General features: G+C 40.7%; 1 protein-coding gene across 5 annotated transcripts in view; it reads right to left on the reverse strand.

Annotated features, from left to right (window-relative positions):
* The window catches only part of RANBP3 (RAN binding protein 3), a 55,426-nt gene that overhangs the window by 21,707 nt on the left and 9,175 nt on the right, over positions 1 to 24,544 (reverse strand). The window contains exons 2-6 of one of the 5 annotated variants that reach the window (XM_039566068.1): positions 19,488 to 19,543; positions 11,179 to 11,382; positions 5,310 to 5,346; positions 5,181 to 5,222; positions 2,551 to 2,622 (exon numbers count right to left, since the gene is read on the reverse strand). In XM_039566068.1, the coding sequence (XP_039422002.1) occupies positions 2,551 to 2,622; positions 5,181 to 5,222; positions 5,310 to 5,346; positions 11,179 to 11,382; positions 19,488 to 19,543 (411 nt within the window). Of the gene's footprint in view, positions 1 to 2,550; positions 2,623 to 5,135; positions 5,223 to 5,309; positions 5,347 to 11,178; positions 11,383 to 19,487; positions 19,544 to 24,544 lie in introns of all 5 variants that reach the window. The other 4 variants (XM_039566067.1, XM_039566069.1, XM_039566070.1 and 1 more) reach the window with 4 other exon arrangements.

Consider the following 24,544-nt stretch of genomic DNA (forward strand, 5'->3'; position numbering starts at 1 on the left):
AACCCATAAGTTCTATAAATATGCAAAGTTATTAAGAGACTTCCAAAGAACAAATTCTCTTCTGAAAGAAAGAAGCCTGAATTTCCAGTGATCATCACAGCAAATATACATCACAGATAAACACACGTCACTAAGCAAAAAATTCAAAATTTTTATCAGGAGAAACAGGAAAAAGACTGTTCACCAGAGAAACGGGGCTCCTTCTGTGAAGGACTTAATATAGATAATAAAGTTTTAAGTGAGAATCAAACTGAAGAAAGAGCAATCAAAAGTATGACTGAACATGACAGCTGCTAACAAGTTCTGTTAGTTTAAAAACAGTCTAGTTTTTTGGTGGGCAGGAGAAGCTGCTCGAGGTGTCTACTATGTCTGGCACAGAGCCAATTGCTGAAGGCTCTGACAACAGGCAGGTTACCAGCCCAGTTAGAGAAGTTGGTAATGCCTCTGTGATGACATATTTAAGAAGGGAAAAAAACGCAGGCATTTTCTTTCTTCTCCTGAGGGGTGGTGAGGCAGCAGCCGGGGGTGATCCTGGTGTGGCCACATGGCGGCCGCTATCTAGGCACGGCTCACAATGAACTTTGCTTGTTTAACCACTTTTAGCCAGCGTTGTGAGCAGGAAGACAGAAGCAATGGCAACAGCTTCTCTGGTTTTGGCACCCCGCATGAAGAGAGGCGCTGAATAGAGCCGGCGCTGCGGCAGCCAGCACTGCCCATGCAGTGCCAGCACGGACCATGTGGCCGACAGCAAAGGGCATGGCGAACAATTCCCCAATATGGACCCCAGACGAAAACTACTCTTCAGCACTGCAAAACCCTTTAAGAACCTTCCAATTGATAGAACTTGAAGAACAAATGAACCCACTGACAACAATTTTCTCCTGAGTCAAAGAAAAGGAAAAGATGAAGATGTGAGGAGAACTACATGGCAACACTAAGATCCGTGTGAGGGAGAGGGAGGAGGTGCTCTGGGCATCAGAGCTGAGATTCTTCTACAAAGCTGTGGTGAGGACTATAACACAACAAACTGTTTCCCTGTAATTCATGAAGTGCATGGGGGGATGCAGAGATCCACCTGCAGCCCGTGAGAACAAGTACTCATGCTGGAGCGAACAGATGCTGAAAAGCTGTAATCCAGTGAGGAACTCGAACAGAGAGAGAAGTAGATAGAGAAAGAGGACCCTTGCCTCCAAACTAAAACAGCTCATCCTTAAAAAACTACACCCCATGAACTAATGAACCACACAAAACAGTTGTGGGAAGACTGTTTGCCTGTGGGAGAGGCTCACATTGCAGCAGGTCAGGTGGGACTGCTACTCATGAAAGTTAAAAACAGGCTGGAAAAGTTCACAGAGAACTGTCTCCCATAGGAAGGGCCCGACGACACAGCAGAAAAAAAAAAAAACTCCTTTCCCTAAGTGAACTGAAGAAAGATTTTTAGAAGGGACAAACTGACTAAAGACCCCATGCTTTGTCTCTCTGCGCTGTCGGTGGGAAAGAGAAAAGGACTGGGAAGAAAAGGTGTTCAAAGGTTTATTTTCGTTCTCATTACCCTTTTTACTTTTAATTCTGTTGGTAACAAATTTTCTTTATACTGTTTAAGTTTTAAACCTGTTTTGCCTTAGAGTGTTTTTCCCCTAATCCTTATCTCAACTCATGAAGCCTTCATTTTGTTTTCCCCTCCTCTGCTCAGCTACAGCAGAGGAAAACGAGTGAATAGTTTTCATGGGTGCCTAGCTTTTAGCCAGTGTCAAACCCTGACATGATTATCTAACTGCTAATTATCATAAATTAAGTTAAACTTAATTGCCTAATGTTAATTTCTTGTAATACCATTAGCTTTCACTAATGCTTTTGTAGTATGAAGATAAAATAAACTCCTTTGCTTGCATTCACTAGAGTTATGGCTTTTAAATAAAGTACCAAAATCTCAAAAAAAAAAAAAAAAAAAAAATCTAGAGCTATTAAAAATCGAGTTCCTAAGAACTTACAAAGAATAATTATACTTTTTTCCTTTTAGGGGCTTAAGATCTGTATTCAGAATGACACAACTCAGCATCTTACAGTCTCACTGTGCTTGGTTATAAGCATAGGATACTGACGTGCACTACACTGATACCAATACAAATGGAACCAGAACTATGGGGACTAACAAAATGAGCAGTTCTGTCAATACAAGGCTCACAGGTCATAGCTGAACACAATCATGACCATACATTATGGTTGTTTTGCTTTCCAGTACAGAAGAACAGTTTTCCAAAGTAGACAAATGAAAATTTCCCATAGGTTTTATTGTGGGACTAGCAGGAAAGGGTCATACTGCAGTATTCTACCATTACTCCCAATACATTTAACAATTTTGGTAGTATTTTAATTACCTCCAGCAAGGTGAAGTCAAACAATGAAGTGAGCAAGAGAACAGTTCTAAGATCAGAACCATCATCACTTCCATTCTCACAGATAGGGTATTACTTCTGAAGTATCAGGTACTTTTGATCATGACAAATTAACACCAGTTCAAGAAAAAAGCAGAAAAATCAGGAAGCTCACCTGGTTCTGAGTCAGAATTGCCTGTAGAGGGTTCACAGAAGCTTGATGGCATAAAGACATTGTTCTTTGTTACTGCAGTCAAGGAAAAATTTTTAAAAAGGGAAGTTGTGTACGTTTTTCTTTATTATAAACCTGTTCCCAGACTTCAAACTGAAAATTACTTTCTAGTAATTAGTTTTATTTTGGTTTTATTTCTTCTAAACTAAAACAATATTACAGCCAAAGTAGCAAACAAGTCATTGTCCATAAAATCCCCTCAGTGCATCCTGAAACAGAAAGAAAATCCCCTCAGTGCCTCCTGAAAAAGAAGAACAATTTCATTTTTTCTGAAGGGAATATATAAATACAGGGTTCCCAATATGAATTGTATCTGAATTAGGAATTAGAAGTGGTATTAGACTATATAAGAGCGTTCCAAAATGTATAATACCATTTCAAAAGGCCTCTGCAGAGAGAGAGCAGAAAGGTGTGTAATGTCTGCTAAAGAGTAGGAGTGCGCTGTGATGGACAGCACTGTCTGCACCAAGAGGCAACTTAGGTTTCAACTGCCCTGCAAAGACAAAACTCCTATAGAAACAGAGGAGAGCACATCAGAGTACTGTCAGATGTCACCTCAGCAGCATAACAGTCAACAAAAGGGAAAATATGTTTGAAAAACCAGGCAAAGGACAGTGATTCTTTCCCACCCTTTGCTGGGACCTAAAGAAGCAAGCAATAGGGAGCTTGGTTGAGGTGCTGTCCAGCAGTTCTAGTACTTTTGGTGTTATACAAAAATCACAATCCAGTTTATGAAATAGGACAATCAGAGAAGGAGACCGATTTCTCCAATAGATCATTTTGCACAAGGAAAAGCATAACAGTATTTATTAGCTCTTTTAGCTTTTATAAGGCTGTAGAAAAAGCTTAAGTATGTTGAAAAGAGAAATGAAGCTCATCTCTGAACACCACTGTACTAAAAGATGTAGCATTTGCCTTTTATAATTGTCTTAAGTAATTTTTCATATTCCCTTTAATTCCACCTTCTCTCTTTTTATTATTGTCTGCCTTAAGCTTAAACATGACACAGTTTTCATATAAGTAAAATTTCCCTATTCTTGAGAGAAACGTAACCCCACCAAAAAAAAAAAAAAAAAAAAAAAAAAAGGTGGAAAAGTAAAAGATTTTTCTGGAAACCAAAGCCATTGAATGATGTCAACAATATTCAAAGAGGCTCTCATGGAAGTTGCAATTCAAATCAAAGTTGTCACTGCTTGACAACACCACACATCAGAAGAGAACAAAGGCATCAGGGACTAAGTCACCATATCCTGTCAAAATACATTAGCTAAGCAGAGGCTTGAGAAAAGATACTGGTCTCCTGGAACATCCAGTATTTAACCATGAAAGAGTTGAGTAAATTGTTTTCCTCCACTTCTTAACAGATGTTAGCATAGAGATTCTAATCTTCTAAGACAAAGACATTGCAGAATGGAAGTGTTAAAAATTATAGGGAACCTGGGTATACACATGCTATTATTCTAACAGAAAATCTACAGACCAAAACCCTGTATTGGTCATTTTTGTGCATTCCTTTACTAAGAGTGGCTGGCAAGCAGACAGCAGCAATGCTGGTCACTCAATTCACAGGATGGCATCTGGAGACCCACTGAGCTGCACACCAGAAAACTGGGATCTGAAAGAGAAGGGCTTCTTCCCCTGACTAGCACTGGTGCATGAATTTAGAATACTGTGCCTATAAAGTATCAGCAACTACATTTTGGACTTCATAGTCACTTATTTCTTTAAAATCAAAATAACCAGGCTTTCATCATTTAGTCACATCTCTAGAATGTGCTGCATATGAGAGGAATTTTTTTTTTTACTGTTCTCTCCTTCAAGGTTTTTCACCTCCTTTATTTCAACTAAGATGGTAGAAATAAAGTAGCAGTCTCCAAATCTGCCTCAAACACTGACATATCTCAACTAAAATAACCATTGACTGAAGCTAAAACCTTCATATGATCTGTGAGGAAAGAAGGCACAAATCAAGACTGTTCCTGTGGGTGAACAAATATTAAACATGACCGTTCCTGTGCAAGTGAACTGCATGAATTTACCCTAGTGATCTCACTGCCCTGACTGTGCACACACAGAGGCTGTGTGCATTTGTCAAGTGTTTCAGGAATGCACTGAATCCTCTCCATTTTAAAAGAAATGGGAGAAGAGAAAAGGACTAAAACATGAGCTGAGACTTGAAAATTTTCCCTGGCAGCCGAGTAACTAAGAAAAAGGTAGCACTTATATAAATTTGGAAAGAAGCAACCTGATCACAACAAATCAAGAAGATTTCTGGTTAATTCTGCAATTTAACAGCACAACAGTGAAAGCTGAAACTACAAATATACATAAACTTACAGATAGAAAACATTTTAAAAAACTATCTACCAACTCCTTTGGGCTTCACCAAATTTGTTAACATGAGTACATGGTTGCTGTGGTCTTAATCCAAAGCACAAAACACTGTAATAAGATTGCTTACATGACTGGAAAAAGAACGCCCAGGAAGGAAAACCATCCCTCATATATAATACTGTAGCAACATTTACCTGACTGAGAAGGAGGGAACTGAGTTAAAGATGAAGTTCTCTCACGTTTTACAGGTGGACAGTAGCTTCCATCCTCTCGATCAGATTCTGTAGGAAAAAAACTATTAGGAAAATGCAAAACATCCCAGCAAGACACATGCTCGTGGCTTTTAATTTTACAATAAAATCTCTTACCATCTCCATCTTCTGGACTTGATCCATCTGCAGATCTCTGAAATCAGATTACACCGATCAAACAAAGATCACATACTGAACATTTCAGTCTCTTCAGATTGATCCAAATGTTTTAAGCATCAGTTAGGAGATTTTTTTTTCTTTACTGTCAATGATACACACTCAATGCAATAATCTTCTGTGACTTACACGTAAGCATACAGAGTTTCACAGATACTATCAAATACAATTAATTCAAAATATTTCATTTACAAATAGAATTCCTGAAAATTCATATCCCAAGCACTAATATCTTTAGGGACTGTGTAACAATTACTACAGTTACATTTTCTATATACTGAAAATTTGAAAATGACAGTTTTCAAAACTGGTTTGATTTTAAAAATATCATAAAGTTTCAAGCTCAACATAAACATACTCATTGTTTGGGAGTTCATTCCAAAGCACCTTACCTAATTACTCTAAGTGATGCTAGTTCCTTCAACAAAATGATAGCATTGGAGGAATGTTTTTCAAAGTATGCTCTATAAACCAGTACAATAGTATTTTTATTTGAATTAGCAATGGATAGTTCCCTAACATCTTCCACAGTATCAGGAACAAAAAAGGAAGCATCACAGGCTACCAACTATCACAAATATTCAAAAAGTCTTTGAACAAAAGTTTGACATATTTTCTGACAATTTCTATGGCTCTTTCCTCCTACTGCTCTGCCAGTTCCTCAACTAATATAATCTCTCTTGCTCCTTCAAAAAATAACCCCATGACAGAATCCTTTCACTACAGAAGGCGATCAGGGCAGCATCAGCATCTTCATCTCATTACAAAACATCTTAGAATCATCAAATTGCTTAGGCTAGCAAAGACCTTTAAGATTGCCAAGGCTAAGAGATCCCTCAGAACTGCCATGCCCAATGCTAGAACATCCACACATCTTACAAATCCCTGCAGGGATGATGGCTCCACCACTGCCATGGGCACCCTGTTCCAGGGCTCCACAACCCTTTTGTGGAACATGCTTTTCCTAATATCCAATCTAAATGTTCAACCATTTCCTCTTGTCCTATCACTTGTTACCTGGAAGAATAGACAGACTCCCATCTTGGCTACACCATCCTTTCAGGTAGCTCCGACATCAACCTAGTCCAGCACCACCCTTTCATCCCACTCCTGTCCCAGGACATGCAGACAGACACCTCCCCTTCACTCAGTCTCACTTCAGAGCTTGGCTGATAAATGGAGGAATGGCAGCTCATGGGCAGAGTCCACCGAAGCCCCAAAGCTCCTTCCCCACCATGATTTGGCCCACTTGGGCACTGGGAGCAGGCAGACACACAAAAGGACTGCCTAAGTCTGCACAGGACTGACATCTGAGGCATACCTTGGGTGTAAGGATACCAGAAAGTGCAAAACTTTCTATTTAGCACTGCAATACATTTAGAACCCAGATAATACTGTACTATCAGTACTCCACTAAATGCTAATAAAACCCCACTTACACTGCACTTTACCTATTTAATTACTTTTAAGGGCTTTTCTGTTTTGCTTTACGTTCCTAGAAAAGTATAGCTACCTCACTAGCATCCTAGTTGAGTACTTTTGAAACCTTTAGCATTGGGAATAAGAAGCTACTGACAGTTCTGGAACGCAACCACCTGTTTTCACACACACCTATCAGCCCAGCCACGTTAATACTGCATTTGATGATCCATGGCTCTTCCTACATAATTAGTCAAGTAGTCCATGGTACTACCGGAAGGTGGTCTTACTAGTCACTGCCCTTGCCAACATACACTAGTTTCCCAAAAGATGAGGCTAAAATGGAAAACCATGATATCACGTATTTCAGCAACCAGCATCTGAACTCAGAAAATATTCCATTTTGCACATAAAGTGTTGTCACATATGCAAGCAATTTGTTTCAGCTTTTATCAAAAATCCTGAAAGCAAAAAGAAAATACTTGGTAAAAAAATTTGCATGAGTGGAACTGCAGATCTCTGTATGCAAAAATCCTCAAAAATAAACAAGTGATTTCCACCTGAATGTCAAAACCTTAAGATGTTACTAACATATGCTTCATTCTCAATGCTCAAGTAACACAGACAAAAAAAAAAGTCAAACCTATACAGCACAAGCCTCAAATCATCATATCATTGTAATTTCATAACTGACAAGTACAACTAATGTACCATCACCATGTTTAGTGGGCAACAGGAATCAATATCCAAAACCAACTCTGTACCCTACTAAGGGCAAAGCAGAACAGAGAATCTGCTCCAAGTTATTTCCATGCTTCCTAGTCCAAGAGTTTTGGGAGATTAAAGCTATGCACCTTTGGACAAATAGGTGCCAGGGTAGATTCCGTGGGGGTGGGGGTACACAGATGTACTGTATTAGCATAAGTTTCACTTTTCTATGAAGCCACAGATAATGTAAGTTACCACTGCAGCCAGAATTGCTTAGCAGTGCTGCTTCGGAGGAAGCCGGATAGACTAGACAAAAAACAGGGGAATATATGCACAACAAACAGCAAATTACATTTAGTGACAATGAACAGCAGTCCAGCCTCTCCATTTTACGCTTCTCTTCTCGGCCTACTCAGTCTGTACTTCACAGCAACACAACACCACTTGTGCTTTACACAAGTATCCCACACAATGGAAACAAAAGGCAGGACCATCTCATCCTGTAAGAAACCACCAAGGTGATTCAGTTTATGTCCATTCAGTTCCTTGGACTTAGATGCCGACGAGCCACAAACTAGTAACAGCAAAATCCAACCTAGAATTTTCCCATTTAAGAGCAGAAGCCACTTTTCACTTATTCCCTCTGCCCCCGGCTTTCAGAAATCCAGCTAGAGAAAAGTTACAATTATGCATAAATAGAGGCTCCTACAATTATGGCACATTTCTAGTTAAGGAAATTACCTTCATAAAGGCTACCAACTGCTTCTTAAAAGTGTAACTCACAGTAATTAACTAAATACAAACACTATTTCCTCACACAGCTGTTACACCAAGCTAAGAGAAGAACTTCAAAACTTCAACAAATTTGTCAGTTTTTGCTTATTCACACTAGTGAGCAGAAACAGGGACAGGAAGGGAGAATTTGGGTAAAGCAGAAAAGGTCAGTGTAATTCAGGGAAAGCTCTAAGAGTACACTTCTAGTGTTCATTGTTGAAAATGCATTTTAAGATGCAAAAAGTCATATATAAAGGACTCCAGAGCACAGTAATGCAAGTCCGCAGTCCAGACACTCAGCACATTCACAGGCATCATAGAACTGCCATGATTTGTTAAAAAGCTGTTCCAGAACCTCTTAACCAGCAGTCTTGCTGGAATGGCCACATGCTGTGGGAGACAGGTGTGGGCTAGCAAAGAGGACATGACCATCAGCTCTGCAAGGGGCTGTACCTATGGCCACACTAAATTAACATAGTATCAAAAATATCTGCCTCTTTGTGTACAAACAAGTAAACAAGAAATATGCAGTGTCTTTTCTTCTGTCTTAATTCCTCTGTCTCCCCAGACCCTGGGAAGACTGCATGAAAACTGCCACTCCAGCAAACCAGTACAAGCACTGTTAAGATGCATCAACCTTCTCTAGATTTCAAGGTAAGGGATGGTTTTACTGTAAGACACTGGGATAATTTGAAGAGTGCTTGCCAGCGCATGCCAGTTACACTATGGAGATCTACCAGAATGCCCATACTGAGTACTGTACAATTCAGAGTCAAGAAGAATGCTGAAACAGCTGTTCTGTACAGCCACTAATTTCTGCATATGATCCCCAACAGCATTTGTGGTTTATAAGTTTCTTTCAGAACTGGGTTAACTGGGGTAAGATTTTCTGCTCTCTAAGAACAAGATGAAGATAACCACTTGCTGCAGTGTTCCTGAAAGTCTGGTTAATACAGTTCTCTAGGACAGTTCTAGTAACACCGCAATTTCAAATGAAAGAAAACTGAGATAAAGTCTGTGATTATGTTCGATAGGAAAGATGTGTGATAATGTCTTTACAAACAATTCGATGGGTGAGGGCACAGATGCTAACATCTTTGAAGGGGGTCTTAATGTCTCTACTGACTTCAAGCAGCAGGTTTGTTACTGTTATGAATGTACTGTGGTATTGGCTTTTTGCATATTACATAATTGTTATGAATGTATTGTGATGTTGGTTTTTGCATGTTACTTATTGTTGGGGGGGCTTTCCCTAGGTTCTGTAATGTAATGGTGTAGAATGTCTGTTGTTTGTGTGGTCAGTTTGGGAAGGATGAGGGGGGATCTTCACACTCCTGGAGAATCTTATCAGAAGAAAAACCCAAAACCAGACGGAATGGAGCCAAGGAGAAAGATAAGGCTGATGGGATGATACTTAGCAACTCCAAAGAATGAATGAATTATGCATGATGGTGATGAATATGCAGTAAGAGATGCACTTTTTAAAGACGATCTTTTGGATGTAGAGGTGTGCCTTTGGATCTCTGCCAAAGCACCCGGCCGTAATACTCTTTTTGCTGCTGTCTCCTAATTGTCCCTTTTATTAAGCTTTCCTTAAAATTTTACTAAGAGTGAACCTCGTTTTTCACATTACAGAGCCCAGGGAGCTCGGCTCCTGAAACAGACGAGTGGGTCTGCACAGGCCTGAACTTCTGAACTTCGGGATAAAATGCCAGCTTCAAGGGGGACTGTGGTGGGCGGTTCGGGAAGGCTGCACCTTCCTGGTACCTCAGCCAACGGGGAAAGGAAGAGGGCAACCTGCGGCCGGGAGTGCAGGATAAAAGGAGGCTGCGCCCTCCGAGACCTGGAGAGAGAAAACCCCGCGGGCGTGTGCCCCAGTGCACTCTCTCCCTTTATTCGAATAAAGTTGCAGGACTCCTCTGTCTCTTTTATGGACACTGGCTTTTCAGTGCGTGATTTTCCACACATGTTTACTAGCTATATTTTAAAATACTAACCTTTGAAAATTTTAACCTTCAGAAAAGAAACTGAAACAGAAAGGTTTCTGCAGGTAACCACGCAACAGTCTGAACTCTGAGAGGTACTTAACCTACAGCTGTTTGCACCTTGTCATGACAATCTTGGACAAAAAAAACCCAAACCAACCAGTGCACGAAAAGGGTGCAGGTATTGGGTGAAGGAGCCTTAACAGACAAAGATCTAGCAAAGAGCACTTGCCTAGGGTGTGATGACAGAGTGAACAGTGACACTCACCTGCACCAAGAAAACACGGTCACCAACCAGAAAGACTAGGAACACTTAAAATTGCTCTGAAAGACTGTATGGTAGCATTTAGTCATCCAATCTTTCAGAAAAGATTTTGCTACATCACCAGTAGAAAAATCAAATTATGAGCACTGACAGCTTTTCCACAAGGTACTGATTTCCTCCCCACTCAAAACACCCAAATTCAAAACTCTGCTCTGACGCTTGGTGCCTTTAAGCTGTTAAATACCTTACAGGTTGGCATGACGTATCCAGTGGAAACAGTATTAGCTGCTCACTTTGTCAAGCTGCAGCATTATAACCCAGACAGGGAACAAAGAGCTCTCCTCTAACTGCTTGAAGCAAATGCCTCAAATATAGACCCGCTTTCTCACTCATTTAGAAGTGCTCTTACCCTTAGCATACACACAGTTTACACCCTAAATTTTAAAATAGTTGAGGTGTCTTCTACAGTTATGCTATACTAGGGAGACTCACAAATTTCATTTCTTCTAATTGGAACGAGGGTTCCACTTGAGATCAAAGAACCAGAGAGACTGTGATTTGCACTTCCTACAGTGAATAGAATGGATTCTACCTAGTGGAAGGGACTTTTTCCTCTAATCCCCTCAGCAGCAGAAGTACGTGGTAGGTTGACACTTACCCCTGCCAGTTCCTGTTGAATAGGAGCAAGCTGGGCTTCAGAAGCAGGACTCAGGGTAGCACTGACTGAGGCCACAGCAGGAGCAGGGTACTCAGAGTCGCACTCACCAGCTGGTTCTGTGTGACCCAGACCATGGTAGGGGGGCTCAACCTCTCCCTGGGGGTCCTCGCCTGAATCCGACAAAGCTTTTTGCTCTGCAGGGGACTGTGAGCAGAAAAGACAACGTCCCTTCAATGCAAGGCTGCAACATGAGAGATTGGTCGTCCTAGTGAGAGGATCTGCTAATCCATTTTTAAATTTCACTGTTTTCACTGTATGGCAGAAGGAGCTGCTTGTCACTGAGAAACCAATTAAAATACATAGAAACTGTGTAACAGAACCTGCTGACAGAATCAGCTTCCCCTCCCTGCAAAAAGCCTCAGCTGGAGCAAATGCACTCTTTCGAAAGTTACCAAAATCATCTGTGTCCCCAGCAAAGAGGATTTTGCCAGCTACAGGCTTGGTGGGGTTTAACCTCTCCCCTCTCAAGGACTGAAGGACAGCTGACAGCTTTTACCCGCAGATTCAGACATATAAATTAGACAATTACTGTAAATAAGTGTCCTTCACTGCCTCTTCAGCCCACATTTGAGGGAGGTGTGATTGGTTATAAAATTCTCACAGAAATTAATTATTTTAACATTCACACAGGACACAGGATCCTTTCATATTCACGTGATGGTGAATTACCTGAGAAAAAACACCAATGCTTTTTTTTCATAAATTAACAAGTTTCAATCTATTTCAAGGAGGGAGGTAACAGGATAACTAGTGCACCCTAATGGGATTTGGTATTTGCTGAACTTTTGCCATAGAGTTTTCATTCCTTCACATCATTTAATGCTGCACATCCCTGCTTGTACAACAAAAGTTAAGCATTTATCATATTCTGCACATGTCTAAAGAATGAAAAAGTTAAAAAGGCTTTGAGCACCAACAACTGTATTGTGATTAAGGACTACGTTATAGTCCATGGATAACATGCAGGCCAAGGACGTGCTCTCACTTGCAATCGGTGGGCTGAGCTTCCCTGCATCTTATGCTGAAGTATCTGAAGAATCAAGCAGTAAGGAGAAGATGGCACTCAAAAGCACACAACCTTGGCTTGCTCCCAGAAAACACTTGGTAGAAAAAAAAAGAGAGACTAAAAATGCTCATCATTGCCCAGGTCCACGCAAGAAAGTAAGCAAAAGCCTCAAAAATAAACAGCAGCACTTAACATCTTAAGAGCCCCAAGTTCTTCATGTAAGAGTTGTCCTGTCCTCATAACAGAAACAATTATTAAAAGCCAGCAATACATGAAATTTTATCATGCAAAAAATTACTATAATTAAAGCTCAAAATAGTCAAAATATATTTACTGGGGATAACACGATGGATGTCAGGTAAAAGTTCAGGATGCTGGGTTTCTGTACTGTCAAAGTTATCTGGTTTTAATATTTAGTTGTTAATAACAGACCCAAGCACTAACTTAAAATCCCACAGAATGAGAAGAGTTATAGAAACATTTTGTCACCAAACATTTAATAAAATCTAGCAGTCTAGCAACCTATCCTTACCTTTTCGTCTGGGGAGAACAGAAGGAAAAGGCTACCTGGAGCTGGCCGTAGCACTTACAATATATGTAAAAAAAGAAAAAGAGCCTTACCAGAAATTTACACTGACTTCTAGGTACAGTTCAAAAAGTTGCTAATAATGAAGAGGAGGCAAGAATACTCAATACACACTTGTACTAAACACAAGTGGAAATGACAACATATTTTGCAAGTAATTTATATCGACACAGTTTAGAACATATTAAAGTAGGCTAAGTAAACATCCAACAGATTTTAATAACTCCTGTAATACTTGAAATACTTGGTGTCAAGCATTTCAAAAAGTGGAAATAAGCATAAATCTGATTTCTATCCTAAGCAAGACTGGAATATCTGCTTTAAGACCCACAAAAGAAACAAACAAAAAATAATTATTGCAAATCACCACTTCCATGAAGAAAAATCTGAATCCAAGATAAGAATTTCATGGCCAATATATAAATACATTAAAAATATAAAATTATATTAGAAAAAATATCTTAAATCAAAAACTACTGCAAGTTTCAGAATTTTGTGAATAGTATGTGGTTTAAGTCATGGAAGACAAGACCAACAAAGGACTCAAGGATTTAGCAAACCAGAACTGCTCCAGGCAGAAGTTTGTACAGCTATTCTCAAAAAAGCATATCCAAAGGAAACTGTGAGCTCTTAAAATTAATTTTAATCCTTAGTCATGCATACTATTGAAAGTGTTTCCTAGTCTCTTAGCTTCATTAATTCTGATCTAAGCTCTTTTTGGAAGTTCTTTGGAGCTGGTAAACAGTTCACTCTCTTTTTGCTGGAATGTTTTGTCTGAGAAATGTGTCCATCCTTGAGCCTCCTTGTCTCTACATAAAACATTCCTTATAAAATACAGTTCCAGGGAGAACTTGACAGAAACCTGTTCCTGTCTCTCAAACACTATGGCAAAGATCAAGGGAGAGATGAATAATGTTAGGAAGCCACCTACACTAATTCACCTTGCTCAGCCAGATCAAACGACATCTATTTTATTAAAACTAAAAATAACACACTCAGACTAAATACATCTAAGTCTATTTGGAGATTTGGCTTCTTCAGCAGTGCAGAAAATAAGGAGAGACATGAAGGAATACTTAAAAGCTAAGACTCACATGATACTACAATCACCAAATATAGGCAAGGAAATAATAATAAAGACTGGCACAAGCACTCTTGGACCAGCTTTTCCTCCCAATTCTAAGTTGAGCTATTTGCAACTCCTTTCCTCATTTTCCTCACCCTAGCACCCCTATCCAATGGCCTAAAAAGACTACTCTCAGTGTATCTTTTCACGTTTTTTACCTGCTTAGAGCCAAGGACAACTCTTGCTTGTATGCCTAACAGCCTTTGACTTTATCAGCCTCTCTACATTCCTCCAAGCCTTGTCTTGCACAACTGTCTCTCCAAATACCTTCAGGACTGTTCTTTTAAGTACAGCAATACATTCACATTTATGAACTCTTAAGCATAAATTTTAACTTTTTAAGTATACTATGGACTTACAACACAGTTCAACTGGGTATCCTAACAAAGCCTCTTGGCAGCCATGCTAACAATGCTGAGCCAGACTGGGAAAGGGAATGGTTTGCCTCTCCATACACAAATTACTTCATTCACAGTTCTCTCTCTGCCACCATCCTAAACCTGTAAGTCGTGGCCACAGCATGAAGAACCTTTTCTAGTCATCCGCCACCCCAAACCACCGAAACCCAAGAATTTCCAAATAACACTGCATCAAAGCAGGACTTCAACTAACCCCTACTTTACATATCATCTAAAAAAAATTTTTTTAAACTCATGATTTTGCTCTCCAGGTTACCTGGGAATGCCATCTTCTGATCACCTACATCACTTTTACAACTCCATACCTATTTTTATAACTCCATAGTTAAGACCATGATGACAGCTAGAACAATTTAACAGCATAACCCCTTATTCACTCCAGAACCTTTGCATTTAGAACCCAGTTACCCCTTAAACTTTTTGTACCACTTCAGTATGGAACATGACCCAAGTATCACATAACTTACCTTCTTTCAGAGTCATTCTTAAAAGATCACCACTAACAATTCACATATGGAAAGCAGTACACTGATCAAAACTAGTTATACAACAAACTAGAAATAAAGTGTTCTTTTCTATAGTCTACCAATACCCCAATCCAGGCTGGTGGAAGGAAGAGGACAAGGTGCAAGCTACATCATAAACAGTGGCGTTTTCAAGTGCAAAAATTTTTAAATCCGAGTGGAGAATCTACCTTTTCCTATACCTGTTACTAGGGAAGTCATAGTGATCCTACATGATGACAATCAGTAACAACCAGATTATCAAAGTTCACACTTGCAGAACAAATGACACTACTTAAAAAATATTTTTGGACAAAGTGTTTCTTTACACTGCTACTGATTAAATTTTTTTGAGGTAATACACCTGCTTAAAAATGCGTCAATCCAAAAACGACAATACTTTCACCTCAGAAATGTATGTTGAAAGTTAACATCAGAAAATTACAAGTAACCTGTGTCCAGAAACTTGCCACGAAATGGTTTTTTACGGCAGAAGCTAAAGTCAGTTTCAGAGCAGAAACACAAGTCAAACAAGTGTCTAATATTAAGCACATATATAAGTTGTATCCATCAATTTAAATATTTAATTTTAAAAGTGCTATGAAAAGCACAGCTTAGCTCATAAATAAGTTATTTGGATAGATAATGGAGTAACAGAAATACTCTATGCCTAACATAGCAAGGTTCAGACTTTGTATTACTTTCAGATCTCATCAGTTTGAGCCTTAAGCTGATGCAATTTTCCAACTGGTGTTAGCACTAGAAACTCTGCTTGTTAGAAAAATGAACAGCAGCACTACTATTCAGGTATTTGCAAGACTATATTTCACACATTGTAAAAACAGTTCTCAAAGAGTTAAGGAGACATGAAAATCATGAAAATGCAGACTCGCTCAAATTTAGTAACGGCCAACTTGACATCCACTATTAATTGACATCTAAATTGAAAACAAGGACAGACTAATCCTGTCTTTAACTGCAAAACAAAACAACTCAAACCTCCTTACTGAAAGTAAAATTAAGAGGCAGCATTATGAACACCATGCACTTTTTGTCCCCTCTAAATAAACATGTCAAACTGCAAGTTCTGATGTTTTATTCACGTGTATATACATCCTTAGCTGGAAGATGCAGTTAAAAAAATTAGTTTCCAGACTAGTATGAACTTTGTCCTGGAACATGCTGAATATTTTCCAATTTCTAGTGGAGAAAAAGATCATAGAACCATAGAATTGTTCAGGTTGGAAAACTCCTCCAAGATCAGAGTCCAGCCATTCCCCCAGCACTGCCAAGTCCACCACTAACCCATGTCCCCAAAGTGCCACATCCACCCAAGCTTTTAAATCCCTGCAGGGATGGGGACTCCACCACTGTCCTGGACAGCTGTGCCAGGGCTAGACAGTCCTTTCAGAGACTGCGAAGAAATTCCCAGTATCCAACCTAAACCACCCCAGCACAATTTGAGGTCATTTCCTCTCCTCCTATCCCTTGTCTCCTGGTAGCAGAGCCTGACCCCCACCTGGCTCCACTTTCCTGTCAGGGAGTTGTAGAGAGTGAGAAGGTCTCCTCTGTGCCTCCTTTTCTCCAGGCTGAGCCCCGCCAGCTCCCTCAGCTGCTCCTCATCAGATTTGTGCTCCAGACCCTTCCCCAGCTCTGTTCCTTTCACTGGACATGCTACAGCCCTTCAATGACTTACTTATCATGAGGGGCCTAAAATTGAACCCAGGATGTGAAATGCCTCACCAGTGCCCAGCACAGGGGGACAGTCACTGCCCTGGTCCTGCTGGCCACACTATGGCTGGTACAGGCCAGGTGCCATTGGCCTTTTTGGCCACCTGGGCTCATGTTCAGCTGCTGTTGATCAGCACCACCAGGTCCTCCTCCACCAGGCAGCTTTCCAGCCACTCTGCCCCAAGCCTCAAGTGTTTCATGGTGTTGGTATGACCCACGTCTGACACCTTCCAAGCACAAACTTAAGTCAAGATTTCTGGAAAAAGAATATTGTTTAACTTAATAGTAGACACTGGTAGCTGCAGAGAAGTCAGTAAGACCGCTGAATTGTAATCAACCCAGTTGTAATACTGAGATGATCTGTAGATGCTGCAGTGAAATAATTCTGGTCAGGATGTCCAGGTTCATGTGGAAAAACACTAGGCACACATATAAACAACCATCACAGACAGTTAACTGAATACACAATGCAATGCATTTTCTCCCCCTCAGCTTACTGTCAGACTGCTGTGTCAGCACTTAAAAGCCTCCACTAACACTTTTGCTTGCAGAAAAAAGTGACTTGACTAGACATTTTGCTAAATTAAAATTGTAATTGACATAGAGAAATTACGTATTCAAGTAGTGTGTTGTTTAACAACTATTTTGAAGTTACTTTTGCATTTTCTTCAAAACACTGCTCTAGGAAAAACTCCTCTGTTTACAGGATTTCCTTGCTAACTTTAATAAGGATAGCCTTTTGTGGTTGGCAATGCACTTAACCAGGCACCTTTTACAGAAACAGTAACAGGGTTAACCCTTATCGGGAATATTTAGCTATTAAGTCTTTCGGAAAATACAGTAGAAGATCTGAGGCACTTTTCCTTAATTAAGTTTATTAAAGCTGGCCTGAATGCTAGGTTCTGATATATACAGTGTAGATTAAGTGGCTGTTACTTTTGGCTCACAGCACCATGTTCTGACTATACTACTATTGTATCTATACTACAAAAAACACCTACTGGCATGAGCAACGAGCTCCTTATTTAATCAAACTGCAAGAAGCACAGCACTGATGCTTCTACAAGTCCTTCTCTGCAGTGTCAAATACAGCACAATAAAAGCTACTAAAATTACTAATCACTCCCCCTTCCCCTTTAAAAAAATCCTAATACACGTAATACATAGTTTAGCATAAGCATTTATGTCTGTTACTACTTTGAAAATTGGCAACTAACTGACAGATGCTACTATCAGGCTCTCTGATCTGTTTCAAGGAACAAGCCCTATTCCCCAGCCAAGCCAGACTTATTTCAAGCCCAAAGCAACAGTGGCTAGCCCCCTCGACAGCACCACCACCACTTGGCATTTAGATCAATTTATAACTTATCTCTAACTCCTGTGGCCTTCAAGATGCTCGGGAACCCACTGACCCTCCACCCAACAAAGCCAGACTTTCTGTCTGTGCCCAGGCAGAGGCTGTCTGGAATACAGCTCCCTGTTCAGCACCACCTCAGCATCCTCAGAGGCAGCTGGGAAGACTAAATCACAGATCTCCCTCCCTGGATCCTCTCTACCAGCCCCAAAATACATTATGCCTTTAATTAACATATTTTAAAAAATATTTTGTTGAGACCTATCAGCGCAACAGATCTGTCTCACAGCCCTATGCAGGAGCTTGCACAGCCTAATGCTGAAGACATGGAGTGTGCAGGCTGCTGGAGGGGTGCAGAAGCAAAGGTACAACATGAAGGAACTTGAGAGCACAAGAACTGCTATCTTGGCATGTAAGGATCAGGCCACCAAAAAAGGACACGGGACCATGTCACTCTGCCGGGATTGCACACTGCTATGATCACCACAGCCAGGCTAAAGGACACCTGTGGAGAACACTCACCATGATGCAATTCAGAAAGGACTTCAGAACAGTCTAAGCAACAGTGGGTGACTGGGAGCTGTTTCCTAAAAGGCAACGTGATCGTAATTGGTAGTGCAAGCACTACCACTCCCTTCATTCCAAGGTATATGTAAACAGCCACTGCAAAAAATGTAATTTAAAGAATGTCTTGAAAGTACTTACTCTCCAGCAGATTTAATTTGATTAGCTAATATTAGGAGGACAGCAGACTTAAAGCCTTTCCAAGCTGAGAAAAGATTTTAAGCTCCTGCTGAGAAATATGCCTACTGAACCTGTGAGAAAACTTGAATCTGGAACTTGTTCCAAACCAGAGAAAAGCTATCAACTGAAAAGTGGTTCAGTATTTCAATTCAAACATTTCTGACCCCACAGGTAACAAAACAATCCAGTGATCCAACAGAAAGTGTTATCATACACTTCTTAGTTCCCACCATCTTCAACAGAAACAAGAATACCCTTGATTCTATTTCCCCATAAATCTTAACAGCTTTTACTATTAACCAGACAGAATTAAATACCATAGTATATTGAGATGAGGGAACAGAATTACTATTTCCCAAGGAAACTAGACACTTACTAACCAAAGATATGAGAGACATTTAAATACACTGAGGTGAAAAGCAATAATCTAGACCAGTTTTCTTTGCTTTATCTTAACCCTATTATCAGAAAAAGAAATTTTGTAGCTTTGTCATGCAACTCAAGTGCCAGCACTCCTCTGCCACACGTTCAAGGTACACCTTCACAACACTTTTTCTCCCATATTGGTCCATCTTCTGTCTGAAGAGCTACCTGTATTGTGAAACTATCATACATCTTCCCACTTTTAGCCCTTCAGTACCTGGTTGCTTTATGCCCATTAATGATGTTAATGCTCTATTAGCCATCTTCAAGACAATACAGACAAAGGGCTGATCACCATGGAAGGAAGGAGTCATGGCTAAGAACAAAACAAAACAAAAAGTATCAATATCTCCTTACCTTCTGTGCTTTATCCTTCTGAAATACAAAGACAGGTGGAGCAATGGCAGGTTTTTCTGTAAAAAGAGAAATCATTGGGGTTTTTTCCAACCACATTCATACTGACTATTATGAAAATGTTATCTTCTATGATGCTTTTACCAACAATGAATCCCTAAGCTGGTTAAATCTCAGTTACGCATATTGTTTCTACCAGTTCCTGGTAACACATGTTTCTAAGGACTTGATCTCCAAAAGTAAAAACGAGTGTTTTAAGGTGAATAACACAACTAGTATCTGAAAGCTATTTGTGTTTCTCCTCCAGATCACTTTCAAGCTAGTACCATACTTTGGTACATCAGACAGAAAAGACCCTTTGCTGCAGCAGTTCACTAGCTGAACAGATGCTTTTCCTTCCCCATTGTCATGCATTAATAAAAAGGGAGTTTGCTCTACACTCCCACATACCCCTTACTTAAAGGTCACCTAATACTGACATTTGATTACGCTTGTATTTCATTATCATTGAAAATTTTAGGAAGGTCCTAAATCATTATTTGCAGGTCTAAAATTCAAACCGCATATTTCACACATATTACAGAAGAACCAGTCTTCTCTGCATAATTTAAGAGCACATGTGCTTTCATCTTAAAGCTCTGAATCAACTATTAGCAGGATGCTATTTTCTAAATAAGCACATCAGCATCTAGTCTACAAGAACAGAGTTAATGTCTAGAATTAATGTATGTTTCCATTGTCCTTCGAGATTTCACAACTACCTCAGTGTCCTGAATAACAAAAGTATACACACACAGGGGGAGTGTGTGTGATAAAGCAGAGGTGAGAATTCCTGAGAGTTCAACAAACTGACGCACCTTGTCTGTGAGTTATATTTGAAGAGAAGCTGCATGCACACTATGCAGTCGGAAGCCCTCCTGTATCTTTGTAGGGCTAAAGATGAGTACGGTATTTCAGTCTGTCTTTCAGTCTGGAAAATGGGATTTAGGGAGAGCTAGATTTGCAAAGAAATTAGCCAAAAAGTTCCACCTTTGCAATTATCCAGTCTTATAAACAAGTCTAGACATTTAAGAAAATTAAAAAATTTAAAGCTTTCACAACTTGAGAGGCTACCATTAAAAAAAAAAAATAAAGCCATCAGGAAGAATTACCTTGCACCTAAAAAAAGAATAGTATCACAAAATCCTCCATAAATCAGTTGCAGCATCAGTAAAGTACTTGGATCACCATATAAGGAAAAAGGGATTAACTGTCCATTTGGGACCTGCTAGTGTTAGATCAGTTTGGCTGAAAAAGTGAAACTTTAGTTGACATACACAAAATTATGAAAATTATTACAAGAACTGTGCAATTAATTGTGAGGGTGGAAGAGCCTTCTTCTACTTTTCTGAGGATTTAACTCAAAGGGATAACCCAGCAAAACCAAAAAACACTGCAAGACTGATCTTGCAAGACCGGCATAATTTGTTCTACGAAAGGTAAAATTAATCAAGAAATTAAGCTACTTATGACATCATTTTGCCTGCTCTTTTTTCCCCCTTTATTTTTTAAGTTTATCTATCCATCAAATCTGAATCTTAAAAATGCTTATTAATAAGAGCAATGCAGACAATCCATTTCAAAAGTGAAAACAATACAGACCCTTAAATGTGATACCTGTCCCAAAAAACAGAGTGTGTTGAAACAAGCCAGGGATCCCTTTTCATTCCCTTGGCCTCAGTACAACCTGCCTGTGGGAGGCTTCACTTAAGCAATGGCAGAGCTTTTAACCCTTGACTTCAAGGTGACAGTTATTTCTTAATACCATGTATACTTTAATGCTCATTAGTGCTACAGCTACAGCAGCAAGTAGCATGCTCTCTGCCAAACCAGTCAATATGGAGATCTACCAGAATGTGGGACTTGATTGTGTCACACACACCTTACAAGACTCCTGCACCAAATTCCACAAACACCAAGGAGAACTGAACAAAAAAAACCTACTTGTCTGTCTACTCCATAATAAAGGACTGAAGTACTGAGAGAGAAGAAAGCAAAGAAAAACAGATCCAACAACAATGCAGAGTGCAGAGAAAGCATGGGACAGCTGAAGGAAAGATGGAATGGGTAGCCAGAGAAGGTGATGCAAAGTAACACAACAAAATAGGAGATGGAGTCCAGTGATTGAAAACTAAGCACTCAGGAAAAAAGAGGACAGCTGCCGGGAACAGCAGAAAGCCCCCAGGAAAAAAATAAATTAGATGAAAGAACAAGGAACAAAAGAAAGTGAAAAAACCCCAACTATTTGAGATTGTGTCCAGATATGACAAATGAAAATGGCAAAAGGATCTAATAAAGCAAATTATGGCCAGGCCTGTTAGTCAACCTGAAAAAGGGAACACTTGCGCAACATTTGATAGCCTTTGTCCACCGAAGGAACACAGTCCTCCAGTATTCAAGGTCCAAGAATCTCACTACTGCTCTTGTTGACTGTAAGACCAACTGACAGGGCCAGGAATGACAATGAGACAACAGGCACTCACAGCTACAACTGTGCCAGAGCTTACTCAGGAACAGACCCAGGGAACACTTGTTCACTGTGTCCTTTCTGAAGTCTGCAACAAGACCACAATGCTGGAAACACCTCCCTAATTCTAGCCCGAGGCAAGAAGGGATCACTGGACTGCCTAATCTGACCACCTTCATTAAATACTGCATATTTTTCTAAGCCTTATTTAAATTTTGGGTAAATGTTTTCATTGAAGACATCAAAAGCAAAGTATTACTGCCTTCAATCATCCATTTCCACACTTGGTAAAAAATTCTAGTGTCAAGTTTCCCATTCAAATGTCCAGCTTTTGGTTCCCATTTCTAGTGATGTTTTTAAATGCATTTATGTAGAGCTCACTAGCACTTAATGTTTTTCGTACACTTGCACATACCATATTTCCTTATCAAATGAAGAACCCTCATACCAGGTTTTATTTTTGAAGATCAAAAATGTAGATGTTAGGTAGTTCTTCAGTTTTTCCAGTCAAGTGCTGCTCCAAAACAAGAATTACACTGTTATTTGTACTAGCCAAACTCTGGGCCACACGGTCACGTTCTCAAGCATGCTTTTGTTCCACCAGGCTGTCTGAAGGATGACCTACGATAAAATGGATCTGCCAGGTCCACAAAACTGTCAGCAACTTAAAAAGAAAATAAAGCATGATAGATGAAGGAAAACCCCACAACCTTCAAACTTCAGGGAGAATGCATGTAAGAGAACATGAGATCTCCTTCACCAAGAGAGGAGCAGTCAGAGCACATAGTTCTTAAAAACTGAGGAATAGACAACTTGTTTTTTTGTTCAGGGAATGTCAGGGTCCCTTCCCCCGCCGTGTAGCCCTGGGAGAGGGGCCCTGAGGGGACAAACACAGGGCTTCCCTGGCCCTGCTCAGCCCCGTTCCCATTGGTTGTTCTGTGTTTCCCTGCACGGGCAGGGACCCTCGGGTCCCAGATTGTGGGAGTTCCTCGGCAGATCCCGGCCATGCGGCTGGGGAAATAAACATCTCTGAAACAGCTATCAAGAATCTGTCCATATATATTTCTTTCTACAGGCCTCCTTGTTTGATACATCGTGTTGCAGAATCCCCACTGTAACAAATGGTGGAGAATTGCGAGCAGAACGATCCCCGATCCCTAAGGACAGCGACTGATTTGTAATTAAATTCTAGAAACTGTGGATTCCTCTTCTTGGTTTTGTTTTGCTATTCCATATCTAAACTATGGAGGAACCGTGGAAAGACTCTTGGCTCTCAGAGGCACATATGGACATTTATCTTAAACTTGAAAAGATTCTTGAACAACGATTTGTAAATTTTAGCTTAATTCAAGCTCAAAAAGAACTGAAACATTTCCTGGCATGGTTGTTTAAGAACTTTTTCTATGTTTCTTGGGATTTAATTCTTACCAAAGCCTTTTGGAATACCGTTTGGACACAGTTAATTTTTGAGTCAAAATACATGCCGATGGAAGAGTATTTTCGTGAATATTATTTAATTACCGAGACTGTTGAGCAATGTCAGCTGTGTCCTGGCGAAGGGAAGCCTGGCGCAGGGACCGTGCGGCCCAGGCCACGTGCACCGAGCGCTCTGCGAGCAGCAGCGAGGCAGTTCCCGCGCGCGGGCGGAGCCACCCGAGCCGCAGTGTCGGTGGCGGAGCGGGGAGCGGCGGGACCCGGCGGTGCCCGCCCGGCCCTGCGCAGCGCGTGGTGGAGCGAGCCCCGTGAACGCCCGGCCGAGAGGGGCGGCGCGCGGGCGGCGGCGGGCGGCGATGGCGGTTAGAGCGGAGCTGCGCCCAGCCGAAACGTGCGCTGGAGCGGAGCGCGGGGGGGTCATCGCTCAGGGGCCCGGCCGAGACGTGGGTGCAGCGCCCGGCAGCGGCAGTTCAGCTGAGAGCAGAAGCGGCGACGCACGGAGAACTGAGCGGCGGGGCCCGGCCCGCACAGCCAGAATGCGACCCCGGGAAGAGCGCGCGGGCACGAGCGGCTCTGGCGGCCCTGGCAGCACGAGCAGCCCCGACAATTCCAACACAGGAGCGACCGAAAGCGAAAGAGAGAGCAAAAACGCAGTGAGACAGAAAACAGCAGCCACTTGGAAAAAGGGAAAGATCACCGTAGCTACGATTTTAGGCATAATAAAATGGTATAACGTTAAACAAAATTATGGTTTTATAACAAGATGTGACAACCAGCAAGACATATTCGTTCATAGAACTGCTATTAAAAAGAATAACCCTGAAAAACGCATCCCAAGCTTGGGAGATGGAGAGGTGGTGGAATTCAAAATGCAAGGTAGAAGAGGGTTACAAGCATCAGAGGTCACTGGGCCTGATAGTGTTTCTGCAAAAGGCAGTATATATGCTAAAAATCGTAGTCATGTCAGACAATATCTCCATTGTAAGCCCCCCCTACAGTCTCCCTTTCCTAATCCCACCTTTCCCTTTTACCCTGTGTCCTATTACCCCCAGTGTATTCCCAATCCTTTTTTCCACCCATGGTTTCCCTCACAAAACCATGCCTTTGCCAATTGTTTCCC

This window comes from Corvus cornix, chromosome 28 (genome assembly GCF_000738735.6).
Source record: "Corvus cornix cornix isolate S_Up_H32 chromosome 28, ASM73873v5, whole genome shotgun sequence".
NCBI lineage: Eukaryota > Metazoa > Chordata > Aves > Passeriformes > Corvidae > Corvus > Corvus cornix.